The 12,402-nt window shown below is 43.9% G+C and overlaps 1 protein-coding gene across 11 annotated transcripts in view; it reads left to right on the top strand.

Moving 5' to 3' along the window:
* The window catches only part of MEGF11 (multiple EGF like domains 11), a 254,601-nt gene that overhangs the window by 176,128 nt on the left and 66,071 nt on the right, over positions 1-12,402 (top strand). For all 11 annotated transcript variants that reach the window (XM_033070493.1, XM_033070496.2, XM_033070491.2 and 8 more), the window contains one exon: positions 5,422-5,596. In XM_033070493.1, coding sequence (XP_032926384.1) covers positions 5,422-5,596 — 175 coding nt within the window. The remainder of the gene's footprint in view (positions 1-5,421; positions 5,597-12,402) is intronic.

Genomic DNA, 12,402 nt, shown 5'->3' with positions numbered 1-12,402 from the left:
ATTGCTCCTCAGTGTACTCTGTTCTTCAGGTGTGCAGAAGGGTGAGATTCTGCTCGTGGTCAGCAGCTGACATTTGTGTCTTCACCCCTCCTGAGCCTGCAGAAACCTCTTTGTTTCCATAAAGGTAGAAATAGAGTGGAAGGACTGCAGGCCACAGGCAAGGCTGGGCTTGGCTGCAGTTTCTCAGCTATGTGCTCAATTCATTAAGAGTCTTTTAGGTGGGATAAGACTGTGGGTTGGAGAGTCAAAGCATTCACCCTGTGTTACTCAGAACTACCTGGGAGGTGCTGAGAGTTTGGCAGAGAGAACAGGCTTTCACCTTCCAGCTGTGAGAAAAGAAGAGGTCTCAGAGAGGTTTGAGAGAGCTCAGAAAGGGGGAGGATTGAATCCTCTCCCAGCTTTTTTCTGGGCATGTGGTCATTCCTACACACCCTGCCTGTTCCTGGTTGCTGTGTGATGGGAACATTTTATTCCTTCCCTCCAACACTGCTCTGTCAGCGTCCCTTGCAGCATCCTCTGCTGAGATGGTATCTCAGGTTCCTTAATAAATGAGTCTGGTCTCTCTGTTGATAAAATCTCCCTTTTTCCTACATCTTATCGCTGCTGTTATGGAACAAAGAGATACCAGCAAGCTGTAGATGGGTAAATGTTCTTTCATTCTTCCCTGGAATTTCAGCTCTCCACTTTCCCACCAGCTCTGCAGTGTGCTGTCAATTGCTGAGCCAAGGAGCGTCAGAGCTGATGGAAAATGACCTTTTCCAAAGGCACTCTGTATTCTGAACAAATCTTTGTGCTCATTGTTTAAGCAGTCCCATACAGTGCACTTCTCTTCCCACCCACCTCTTCCAATTCCTCCCTGAGTGTTTGTCTCTACTGAAACTGGGCTCTTCCGAAGTGACTCATTTGCCCACAGCCAGCTATTTTCCCCAAGAGCAGTTTAAGCTGTTGGCTTCTTGATCCACAAGTGTGGAGGATAATTATTAAACACTTGTGGAAGGCAAAGGAAACTCCTGTCCCTGGATTTGTCTCATTTGATCTGTTTAGTGGAGAGTTGACTGAAATGGAAAGTTCTGAGGGCTTTGAGGAATAAGTGAGGAGGAACTGTGGGAAATACACAATCAGCTTTTCCATTTTCATAGATCTATCTATTTTAATGTCTGAAGAGATCAGAGTGATCATCTAGTCTAACCTCCAGCATGGTAATGACTGAAGGACACCATCCAATAATTTCTGCATCAAAGCACACAGAAAGGCACTTTGTACAGGACTTTGAACAGCCCCACAATTAGGTGATTTAAAATGTGGTGGTGACTTGGACTGTCCTTCCACAGGAAAGGGTACACCTGTAAAATTCTTCCCTCTGTAAAAAGTCCATGTTGAGACAGCCTGCAATAGCTGGAAGGGAAAAATCCTGGCTTGTTCTTCTGTCAGGCAGGGAGGGAAATGAAGAGCTGGAATTGTACTGGCCCCCCACCTTTCCTGAGCACTGCTGTGGAGCCAGCCTGGGGAGCCACGTGCCCTTGGTAATGTCTTTCCCAGGGCAGAGATGTGAGAAGGAAGGAAGCCACCAGGACAAAGTCAAATGGAATGGGCAGATCTCCAGAGGCTCCAGTTACTGCCTCAACAGCAGCAGGTTGGGGAGGACCAAACCCCACAGAGCTTCCATTGAGTTCTGCCTTGGTCTGAGTCAATAATGTGCTGGACAAGGCTGGCTTTGAAGATGTGCTGGACTGAAGGAGCCCTGCAGTCTCACTGTGGCCACTGCTTTGAGGCAAGAAGCATTTTAGTAAGGGAGACTGGATGTGGTGTGGACACCATAAAACAGAAGATAAGCATTAGGCTGCTGATAGCAAAAATGAGATGGCTGGTGCTGCTGCATAAACAAAAAATCAGAAAATTCACTGGGAAGGTGTTGCTTTGGCTGAAAGATGTGTGGAGAACAAATTCAGAATTTGGAACAGACAGTGCTGTCTAAAACACTTCTCATTTGCCTTGAGAAGTTTACCTGGTTTTCTCAGATTTCCTTAAAATCAGACACTTAAAAAAATTTAAAGGTCAAAAATGCCTCTATGCTTTTCAGTTCAGCTAATAAAATGTTAAAAAATAAATCTTCTGTTGCTGTAAATGTGGCTCAAAAGCCAGGGATTGTACAGTAGCCTTCAAAGTGCAGCAGGAGCCCTGGAACCCTTTCCTTGTCAGCCCTGAAGTGTGTGTGGACAGCTCTGTTCCACCTCTGCTTGGCCTGGAGCCACAGGAACACTTGGCTGCCTGTGTTCACTCCTGGTTTCTACTCTGCTTCTTCCTGAGATGCAGGAGAGTTGAAGAAATAAAAGTTGTTAAGATTCAATGCACACTATGAAGGATAAACTGCCAAACTCTTTGAAGAGTGTGAGGTTCCCTTGCTGCTCCCAGCCAGGGTTGGAAAACAGATGTTGGTGGGTTTGCCTTTGGGATCCTTTTGGAACCTTCCCATTCTTCACCCATCCTTCAGTGATCCTTCTGCAGAGGAATTGTTTGTGTTCACTCATTTCAGTTTATTGGGGACTGCAGAAATGCCTCACATGCACTGTGACCCTGCTGGCAAAATGTTACATGGACCATGGCCTGGGAAGGTGCACTCAGAGCAGGAGAGGAGGAATTATACAGATATTTATAAAAAATTTCTAGCTGTATTTCCAATTCAAACTTTATTCTGCCTCAAACGTTTCAGCTTCAGTCCAAATAACATTCAATTCACTGAGTAGTCTGGATTGCATGGATGTTTGGATGGGTGATAGATGAATTTCCTGGCTCTGTTCTGTATCTAGGTACATAATTTGACCAGAATGTGGTTGTACAAAATCCCAACAGAAGAAAAGCCTTCCTAAGACACACACATCCACACATCCACCATTCCTACCTCATGAGCTTCAATATATTCAGTATGCAACTCTGCTCACTTTAATTAGTGGAATAGTTCATACAAACCAGAGACAAAAAAGAATTAATGTAAAAACTTTATACTATTTAGTGATATCAGCTGTAGATCTTGAAAGGGTTTCCAAAGGAAGAAAGGCATCATTTTTGAAATGGAAAAAATGAAGACAAGTCAATAAGGTGGCCAAGATTCCCTGGCAGGACTGGGAAGAGAACAGCTGCCTTGTGCATTTTGGGAAAGCATCAAAATTTCAACCCTCCTCAAGTTAACACTGCATCAGGCATCTGGATTGTCAAACAAGTGCTTTGGAGTGGGAGAAAAACAAAACTGATCTGCTCAGGCTGACAGCAAAATTATCCTTTCTTCAATGGGAAGATGAAATGGATGCAGAGACCCAAACATCTGCATGGGATTTTCCTGGCTCACAGTGCCATGAAACGAGGACAAGGCTTGGGTGGGTCAGAATATGTCCTCAAACTTCTACTGGCCTTTGTTTTGGAGTCCAGGTTCCCTGTCTCCAGTAGATTCTTCTGGGAAGCCTGTTTGGTTTTGATTCTTGTTTTAGTGCATGTCAGGAAGAGTTTTAGCCCTTAATACATAGCTTATATCCCATGCAAAAAAACTGTCCATGCTGATGGAGGAGCCAACCTTGGAGTAAAAATTTGAAGTGAATTGTCATAGAATGATTCAAACTGCCCTTTGAAATATTTAATTGACCCACCAGATGCAGTTCTCATGGAAGGACATGATACATGTAGTAGTAGAGGAAAGAGAGAAACACAAAATTCATTTCAAAATCTTTAATGTTGAGCTTTCTGCTCCTATTAGGTAATGATTAATAGACACAAGGGGCAAACCCGAGCTTTTATTATTTTCATCTGAATGTTAAGAGGTGCTTTGTGAAAACCATTATTTCAGGGGCTGCTTTGTCATGGATGGTAGTTTGTTATGCTGATGAATTGTTTTAATTAGTCAGTAAAACACTATTTATGATGAAACATTTGACACTTTGAAAATTTGATCCTTTTTAGTTGCAACACTATATGACCAACTTCTCCTACCAGAAATTGCCTGAAACATAGTTGGAAATTACATTTTATGAGGTTACCTTGAAAATTAACATATACAATATTAATTTTATAGGTGTAAAGAAACCCATTCAGCCATGTCTACATTCTTAAACTGTAGCAATAAATAATCGTAAAGGAAAAGAAATTGTTTCTGGGATGCAAAAAACCAGGAGACAGGCCCAGAGAGAGATCCCACCCTGCAGAAGTCCATTCTTCCTGTTCTGAGAGTAAGGAAAACAGGATTTCTGGCATTCTCATCTCTCCCACTGAGCACTGAACATGCCATTACTGTGCAGTGCTGTGGTGCAGAGACCACAGAGCCCACTGAGCTCTCAGGTGCAGCCTCACACTCCCAGCTGGCCTCAGACAACATCCCCAAAACCTCCATCCCTTCAAACCAGGACTTACCACATCTCCAGCCTTCCTTCCCCTCCTGTCCCAGCCACAGCCTCCTGCTGTGGGAAGGTGGTGCCCTGAGGAGAAGGAAAAATGCCCAATACAGATAAACTCTTTGATGCAGAGGGAACAGAGGGATGAGTGTTCCACTGTGGGTGCAGAAGGACCAGGCATTGTCCAGTCTTTTGAGCTCAATTCTCTTTTCTCCTTTCTCCTTTTCCCTCCACGTGCTGTCACATCAGTGTGGAATCAACTGAAAGAGATGAAAGCCAGAGGACTAATGTTGTTCATTGTGCAGAAAAAAGGAACTTGACTCATTTTCCTGTGACTTAGTCCCAGGGCTCCTGTTAACTCCTGTCCCAAGTAAATCCCAAGGTTTCAGGTGCTGATCAGTTCTGGTCACTATGACTGAATATTCCCTGCAAAGCTCTTCTTCCAAGGAGAGGTTTCCCTCCCAAAGCACTTTCCTTTCTACCTGTGCCTGCTGGAAACTTCTGCTGAGGTGGCACTCACTTTTAGAACTCAAATGAGAGTGAGATGGGATGGGATGGGATGGGATGGGATGGGATGGGATGGGATGGGATGGGATGGGATGGAATAGGAATCCTGTAACCTTGAACTCAGGTTTATCTTCACAGCTCTCTTGGTTGCATTCCTCCACTCACTGGAGTTCCTCCTATCCCTGAACATCCTTAGCTGGCTGCATTACAGCCAAATAGTGCAGCAATACCTGTCCTGCAGCTTGTAAGGATTAATGGTGTGGTTGATGTCAGTAATCCAAGTCACACTGATTTGAGAATGGAAGAGCATAAACTTCAAGGTGTAAACTACCCAGTGCTGTGGCAGTTCCCAGGTGTTTGGAAATGCTCGTCTATTTAGCAGCAGATTCTCTATGCACTTCCCAAATTATACAGCTGCTCATATCCACCACCCTAAAGAGTTTCCAGGCTTGTCCTGTTCTTAGCCTGACACGTGGAATGTTCTGGGCTGTGCTTTTCCTTCCTGCCCACATCTCATTAACATCTGTCTCTTCTTTAGCTGCCATCCTCTGTCTGGGGAGTGCAGCTGCAAGGCTGGCTGGGCTGGGCTCTACTGCAACGAGACGTGTCCCGTGGGCTACTACGGCGAGGGCTGCCAGGTGCCCTGTCCCTGCCACAACGGGGCCGACTGTGACAGCATCACTGGCAGCTGCATCTGCGCCCCAGGCTTCATGGTGAGTGGGGCTGGGTGTGGGGAGGGCTTTCACAAAGTGCCTGCAAAAGTACTAGAGGGTTTTAATCTGATCTGAAATAATATTTGTATAAGAGCAGCCAAACGTGGGTCATTTTCGCTCAGTCTGCGCTAAGTCCACGTGGCTGTCCTTTGAGCAGTGACTGTGACTGCTGCTTGTTTAGTTAACATCACTGTTCTAAGTTTATTACTGTTATAAAGATATGGTTTCCCATAGTACATTCTAAGTGAAGTCATAACAAAAAAGGTGTCAGATTATTGTCTGCCTGAAGAGCAGAGAAAGAATTCTCATGGCCGTTCAGCATGTTCCTTGTCAGTCACACTGGGATTTTAATAGATGAAGATATTTTAAAATGTTACAAATGATAGAGCAATTTATGTCTTTTCTGAGCCTGTGTGGCAGGTGTCTTTTACCTGAGCATCAGAAAGAGCTTCAGACATTCTGAGGTAAACAAGCATTGCATTTTATAGGTGAGACATAAAATGGCTGAAGAAACCTGCCAAGATGAAAACATCAAAAATTCAGAGTTAACAATTGCCAGGCTGCAGCAGAGTATTGGGACATGGATCCAGGTGTCCAATCCTGCTAAGGCTGGGCAGAATGGAATTCTTGCCAGTAAATTCCCTGGTTATCTGTAGATGAAGCTCCTCCCCTTCAGGAGCACACCGTGGAGGAGAAGTCCAGGCTGTGTTTAAGGAACAATACTTCTTAAAGGAAAAAAAATACTTAAAGAGAGAATTCCACCAAACTTTACAAAATGTTGACTTTCTCTGTCCTTCATTTTACATTATCTGTCCCCACAGGACCATCTATGTTTTCTGTACTATTATAACGAGTTATAATTAGTAACTTTACTAGAAACCAAAGGACAGGCTGCACAGCTGGGACAGATCCACAGTGGGGAGGTCCTGTGTGAAATTAGTGGGATGCCAAAGACTTTTTTGCTTCCCTTCTTTCTAATTCCACACCTGAGTTTGTGATCCCCAGCTGGCATCTGCAGAGTTGTGAAATTGGAGTTATGGGTTAAACACACATTTTTTCTCTGCCTCATGTCAGCAGCTGAAGCTGCAAGTTGGAGCTTTCACTGATTCCAGGGGTTGTCTCAATGCCAGGTATTAAAAGATTTATTTAGGTGTGAGGGGCTGGACTCAAAAGCATCTGTGCAAGATAATGGTACTTAGAGATGGTGGGGGGGGGAAGAAAAGCTCTTTGAGGTTTGATTCCCAACTCCACAAACAGAACACAAGAATTTATCTTCTCTATACAGTGGTTGATACACAAGTGGAGGAAGGATGAAGGCAGCAGTGTGTTAGTAACAACTACAAAATAAAAAGATGCCAAGATTCTCCTTTTTCTTAGGAATGCTGCCCAAATCTGCAGCACAAAAGTGTTTAGGGACCCTTTACTGTACACATTTTTAAAAAGCATACCTTGTCCAATATACATTGCCCCAAGGCAGCATTAGTGCAGGCAGAAAGCCTGGGAAGTTCCTATTGCATTGCTTCAAAATAGTATTTAATCTCATAATAAAGAGCTTTCTTGCATTGACATTTAAACAGCTTGGTTATTGAGGATAGCTCTATAATCACTGAAGCATATTTAGGCATTAGTATCATTGCTCTCACATAATATACTATAATCTCTGGCAATTAGTCCATGAGGGGAAGTAAAGCCTTGAAATTGCTAATTTATTGCCTCTGAAGCATATTTGTCATTCGTGTGCATGCCAGATGAGCTGCAATGGTTCTTTCAAGTGCTGCAGAACACAAGCTGTGCAGAAAAGTTGCCGGGGACCTTTTCCTCCCAGCCCGGGGTGCTGTCCTGCCGGGATGCTCCGGGCAGGGAGGAAGGAGCTGGAAAAGGCTGGAAGGGCCTTATCCCAGTGACACACTCCAAGCCAAGCTTTCCCTTCAGATATTGGTGCCTGGCTCTTGCTGAGGCAGCAGGGGAGCTCTGCCTGGGGGTAGAGCTGTGCCCTTGAATTGGGCGAGTCCGCGAGCGCCGGTTCCCAGCTCAGGATGTGTCCTCTGGCAGAGCTGGCACTGGAGTCTGCTAACACAGAGCTGGGCACAGCTAATTATTCACAAAAGCCATAAATGGATCCCTCTTGCTTTTTCGAGTATCAGGCTTGGCTGAGGCAGCCACGCTGGCAGGAATTTTGCCACATGATTGGAAAGAATAAAACCAGGAGGAACATCTTACATTTGACAGCAGTGTTTGATCTGCACATGATCCCAGGGCAGAGCAGTCTGAGGGGCTTCTCAGGAAGGGGGGAAGGAGGAGAAAATGCTGGGAGATGGGAGATAACTGCAGAATTTATCTGCAAAGGCAGAGGGGTTGGACCCACAGGACTTGGGGATTACTGGCTGCCTGGAATACGCAGTGCCCAAGGAAGGACAGTGTTTTCCTGACAAAGCACTCCTCCTGCCCACTCCTCCAGCACAGATGGTGGGTTTTTAACTCACCCTGCCTGTGTCAGGGCGGCTGGGCTGCCTTTCAGGATGAATCATCTGCTCTTGCAGCCAAAACAGGGACATTTTGTTGGGATGCAGAACAAGCCATTAAAAACACAAAGCATCTGGTCACCTTTATTAAATGTATTAAGTGAAAAAGCAGCCATCTCATAGGCTGCCATGTACGTGAGCAGAGCACTTAATGTTTGGAAATTTAAGAAAATTCAAGTTGTAAAATAAAAATGTATATGATAGCTTAAAGAAAATACATTATTTATTAGCTATGATAGTTCCAAAAATTAAAATGCCCAGGCTAAATAGTGTTGAGCTTGCAGTTTAGGACAGAGTTTCAAAACATCTTTGGTCTTATTTTTTTCTGAGAATGTGTTGGGTCAGACTCAAGAGCCAGATTTGCATATGTCTGGCTCTGAACCCAAATGAGTTTTACAATGTTGTGAAGCTGTTATTGGGTATCAGGGTATTTGTGTGAGGCACTGCTGTGACTGTGATCCCAAGGGGGGATGGCTCTGTTTTACCTCTGTGGGTTCTGAACCACCCTGCAGAGCTGGGTCTGGATTTAACTGAGGGATCCACAGCCCAAACCAGCATGGAGGGCAATGAGAACAGGATAATAGCAGAGGAGACACAATAAAATCCTCCCCAAAATCACAGACTCCTCATTGCTCCACAGGCCTGGTGCTTCCTGCATCCACCTGTAAAGGAGGATAAAGGCTGTACCAGTTTAACTCAGATGATTACAGGGAATCATCATTACAAGCACGTCAAGAGGGCACTTCCCTCCAACTGGGACTTTTAACATATTTGAGGGTTTCCTCTTAGCACTGAAGTGCTGAATTGCCAGCATGCTCTTCTGAAGAATGGTTTTGTAAAGCTGTTCTGCTGCCCTCTCGTTTGGGACCAGAAGGAACCTGGCAAACACACACAGGGAGTGCACAGATCAGCCCTAAAAAGCACCAGGGGAGAGGCTTGACTGGTAGAAATTGGATCCAAACTCCCACGTGGAAATGGCCCCTGCTTGCAATAAATTATCTGGATGCAATTATGGGGATGGTGAGAGGGGTTATACTAACTTGTACCTCCCCCTCCTTCCAAATCCTGCTCCAACATGTTCTCCTGTAAGTCCACTGAACTCAGGTGTGCAGGAGGGACATAAAAGAAAGTGGGACTTGCCATGTGCTCTCTCTCCTTTTGTTTTTGGTTCATTGAATTTTATTCCTGTAATTCAATAAACATGGTGGAGAAGGCCAGAGGATATGAATTAAATATGACAGGAGACCACAGGAATCCTGACCTTGTGTCTCACAAGGAAATCTTGAAACCAACCCCCTGCACGTACCTATCAGCATTTTAGCTGCTGAAATCATTATAAATGCTACTGAGCTACAATTAAGTTCACCTTCTCCATTGCACAGCTAATTGCAGCTTCCCTGAAAGCAGTGACTATCTAGAGACCTCAGCCCGTGCTATGCCTTTGTTTTTTATGGATGCTTTGTTTTCTTCTTTTGAAAAATGGGTTTAACTTCAAATGCTTCCATTCTGTGTGTTGTGGCAAGGAGAAATGTAGTTAAAACATTTCTCAGCCCAAGACACTCTGAGAAAACTTTTAACACTTCTCTGTGGAATGTGTGGTCAGCTTTTACTTCGGTGGGCATTTAGGTCTATATTTCACATCCAGATGACAGAACTTATATTACTTTAAAGAGTTCATCTATTTATGCTGCTATTTTTTGAAGACCTGTCTGCTTTTATTGAACCCTGCGTGCTGGCAAGCAGAGCAAGCACTTCATCACCAAAATGAAAGAATCCATTTTGACATTTCTCTATTTCTTCGCTATATTGGTAGATCCCACACAAGCCAATCACATGCTGCAAAGTATGGAAACTACAGCAGTGATCTCTCACTAGAAGATTATTCAGCTTTTGGAATGGCTCTTGGATTTGCTAAAGCTTTCCAAGATTTACCCAGTGCTGTGCACCTATAGCTATTTACATCTTCTCTTGGCATTGTATCAAAACTGCATTTTAAAAGCACAATTAATGCCTTTCAAATTCATCCTTATATTTGCTTAGGTGTATGGATCTCTGGCTGGGCTCAGTGGGAATGCAGGCACTTAAACACTGAAACACAGATTTCATTTGGGTCTGTAAGTCCATAATTTTGTCTGGCATGCCTGAATTTCTCAACATAATGCTTTCTGTACCACAGGGGTACAAATTGCTCCCAGGGTTTACGTCAGAGTAAAACTTTACAACCTACCTGCACATTGAGTAAAAGTCAGCCCTTGTAGCACACGATGAACAGTAGCTCGAGCACTTAGTGAAAATAAGTATAAATTATAGTGCTCTAAAGCTATTCAAATGTACAGCAAATGCTCACCAAATTTCCCAATGGATAACCTGTTGGTCAGTACAAGCACCCACACACAGACTAGGGCCTGCTCTGTGCCTACTCACTGAGTAAAATGACCAATTTACTGTTCCATAGAACGAGAAGGACCATGATTATGGTCTTTTAGAGGTCACAAACACTTAAAGGTCCAGCCTGTTGAATATTCCAGCCATAACAGGCTTCCTTCTGGCACACACCATATCTCTTGTTCTGTGAAAAAAACATACAGGAGAGAAAAAACAATCTTTATATTAAGAAAAGTGGAAGCCTGTTCTTCTGTCCTACACCTTTAAAATTCTCTCTGTTGTCTAAAAGAAAAAAACAGAGTAAATAGAGAGGAGCACCTTATCTTATCTTCAATTGAATTTTCCCTGGAGGACCCAAGTCCCAGGTAGGTCTGGAGAAATTTGAAGCATCATTGCCTGTAGGTGTTTTCTAAACACACAAGGTACAAATTTATCAGAGTATTCCCACTCTTCTACATATTAACTTTCATCTTTATTCTAAATGTATCACTCTTCACCATTTCACAAGGAAGCAGGAGAAAAAATAGATGAGACTTCTTTGTGTTACGAGCCCGTGGATCGGTAGTAAAATTATTTTATAAATTTCACAAAATTCTGAATATAAAAAATGAAGGTAAGGCTGGAGATAGTGGATCTGGTTTGGGGGCTTTAACTCATTTAAATGATCCATTTCTCTTTGAGATAATTCCAAAAGTACTTCAGTGGAAGCTCATCGCAGAGCAACAGGGCACCTCATCAAAAGGTTTAAAAAGAAAAGACGAGGGGAAAAAATCTTCAATAGAGCTTGTGTCCTTTTATCCTTGATTTACCGAGCATATCAGTTACCCCCCTTTGTTAAGAGCTCTTTTCATTTCTAGGTATAAAATAAATTCAACCATTTTATCAAGATGTTCTTGTTACCAGCCACCAGTATAAATTTTACTTGCTGTAGGTGGGGGAGAGGTTTCCTGGCACAGCAGTTGTCCAATTAACTGGAGTATCACAGGCAACAGGAATGGTTTGCAGGGTCTGGTTTCATGAATTACCTGGGTGCAGGGGGAAGATTCATTTTCTCCTCACTGGTTTCCCATTTGTGTCCATGACCCAATGTCTGAAACCCACAGAGAAGGGCGAGGAGCAGAGGCAGAGGGGCCAAGGAGAGGCCCCCTCACTGTGGGTCTGAGCCTGGCCTCAGCTGGCAGGCCATGAATTATTAATTGATCATAAAAGTAAAACGAGTTGTCCTAGAAGTTGTGGAGCTACAAGAGCCTTGTTTGCCACTGATTTCTATCCTCAGTCCTCCAGCCTCTCCTGCCCTGCTGCAGTAATGCTGTCAGGTCTCCTTTGATGATTTACCTGGCAAAGGACACTCAGGTGGCTCAGGGACCTCAGGCTCACTTGATCCTCTGACTGCAAACCAGGTTCAAAGTACCATGGATCACATTCCCTAAAAAACAAAAGGGTTTGCCTGAGCAAAGGTTGAATATTAAGTCAAGACACAGAAGACTTTGATTCCCATTCTCCCAGCCTTTGAACTCTTCCTGGTTATTGTTTTTTCCTTTGTTTCACCTCAGTTATCTCAGAGTTAATTTTAGCAAAGTTAATTTTAAGAATTTTGGGGATATCCCACTGTAGCCCTGACTGATTCCTCAGCTACCCCTGAAGTAAAGAAACAAAGACAGGGGAAAGGGCAGAGAGGACTGTCCTGGTGATCCCAGAAACAGCTCCAGAGGGAAAGTCCCTGCTTGGATGCAGGGAGCAGTGAGATGCAGCTGAAGAATCACCAAAAAGACCTGGCAGATCCCAAGTGTTCTGAGCAGGTTTGAGAGGCTCATTTTGTCAAAGCCAGCAAGAAGGAAATGCAGTCTCTTTGATAACAGATATCAATGTCAGTTTTATGTCTGGAGGTGATGTGAAAGG

The sequence above is a fragment of the Catharus ustulatus genome, chromosome 12 (assembly GCF_009819885.2).
Source record: "Catharus ustulatus isolate bCatUst1 chromosome 12, bCatUst1.pri.v2, whole genome shotgun sequence".
NCBI lineage: Eukaryota > Metazoa > Chordata > Aves > Passeriformes > Turdidae > Catharus > Catharus ustulatus.
The sequence above is the reverse complement of the archived record's forward strand: the minus strand, read 5'-3'. Positions and strand labels throughout refer to the sequence as shown.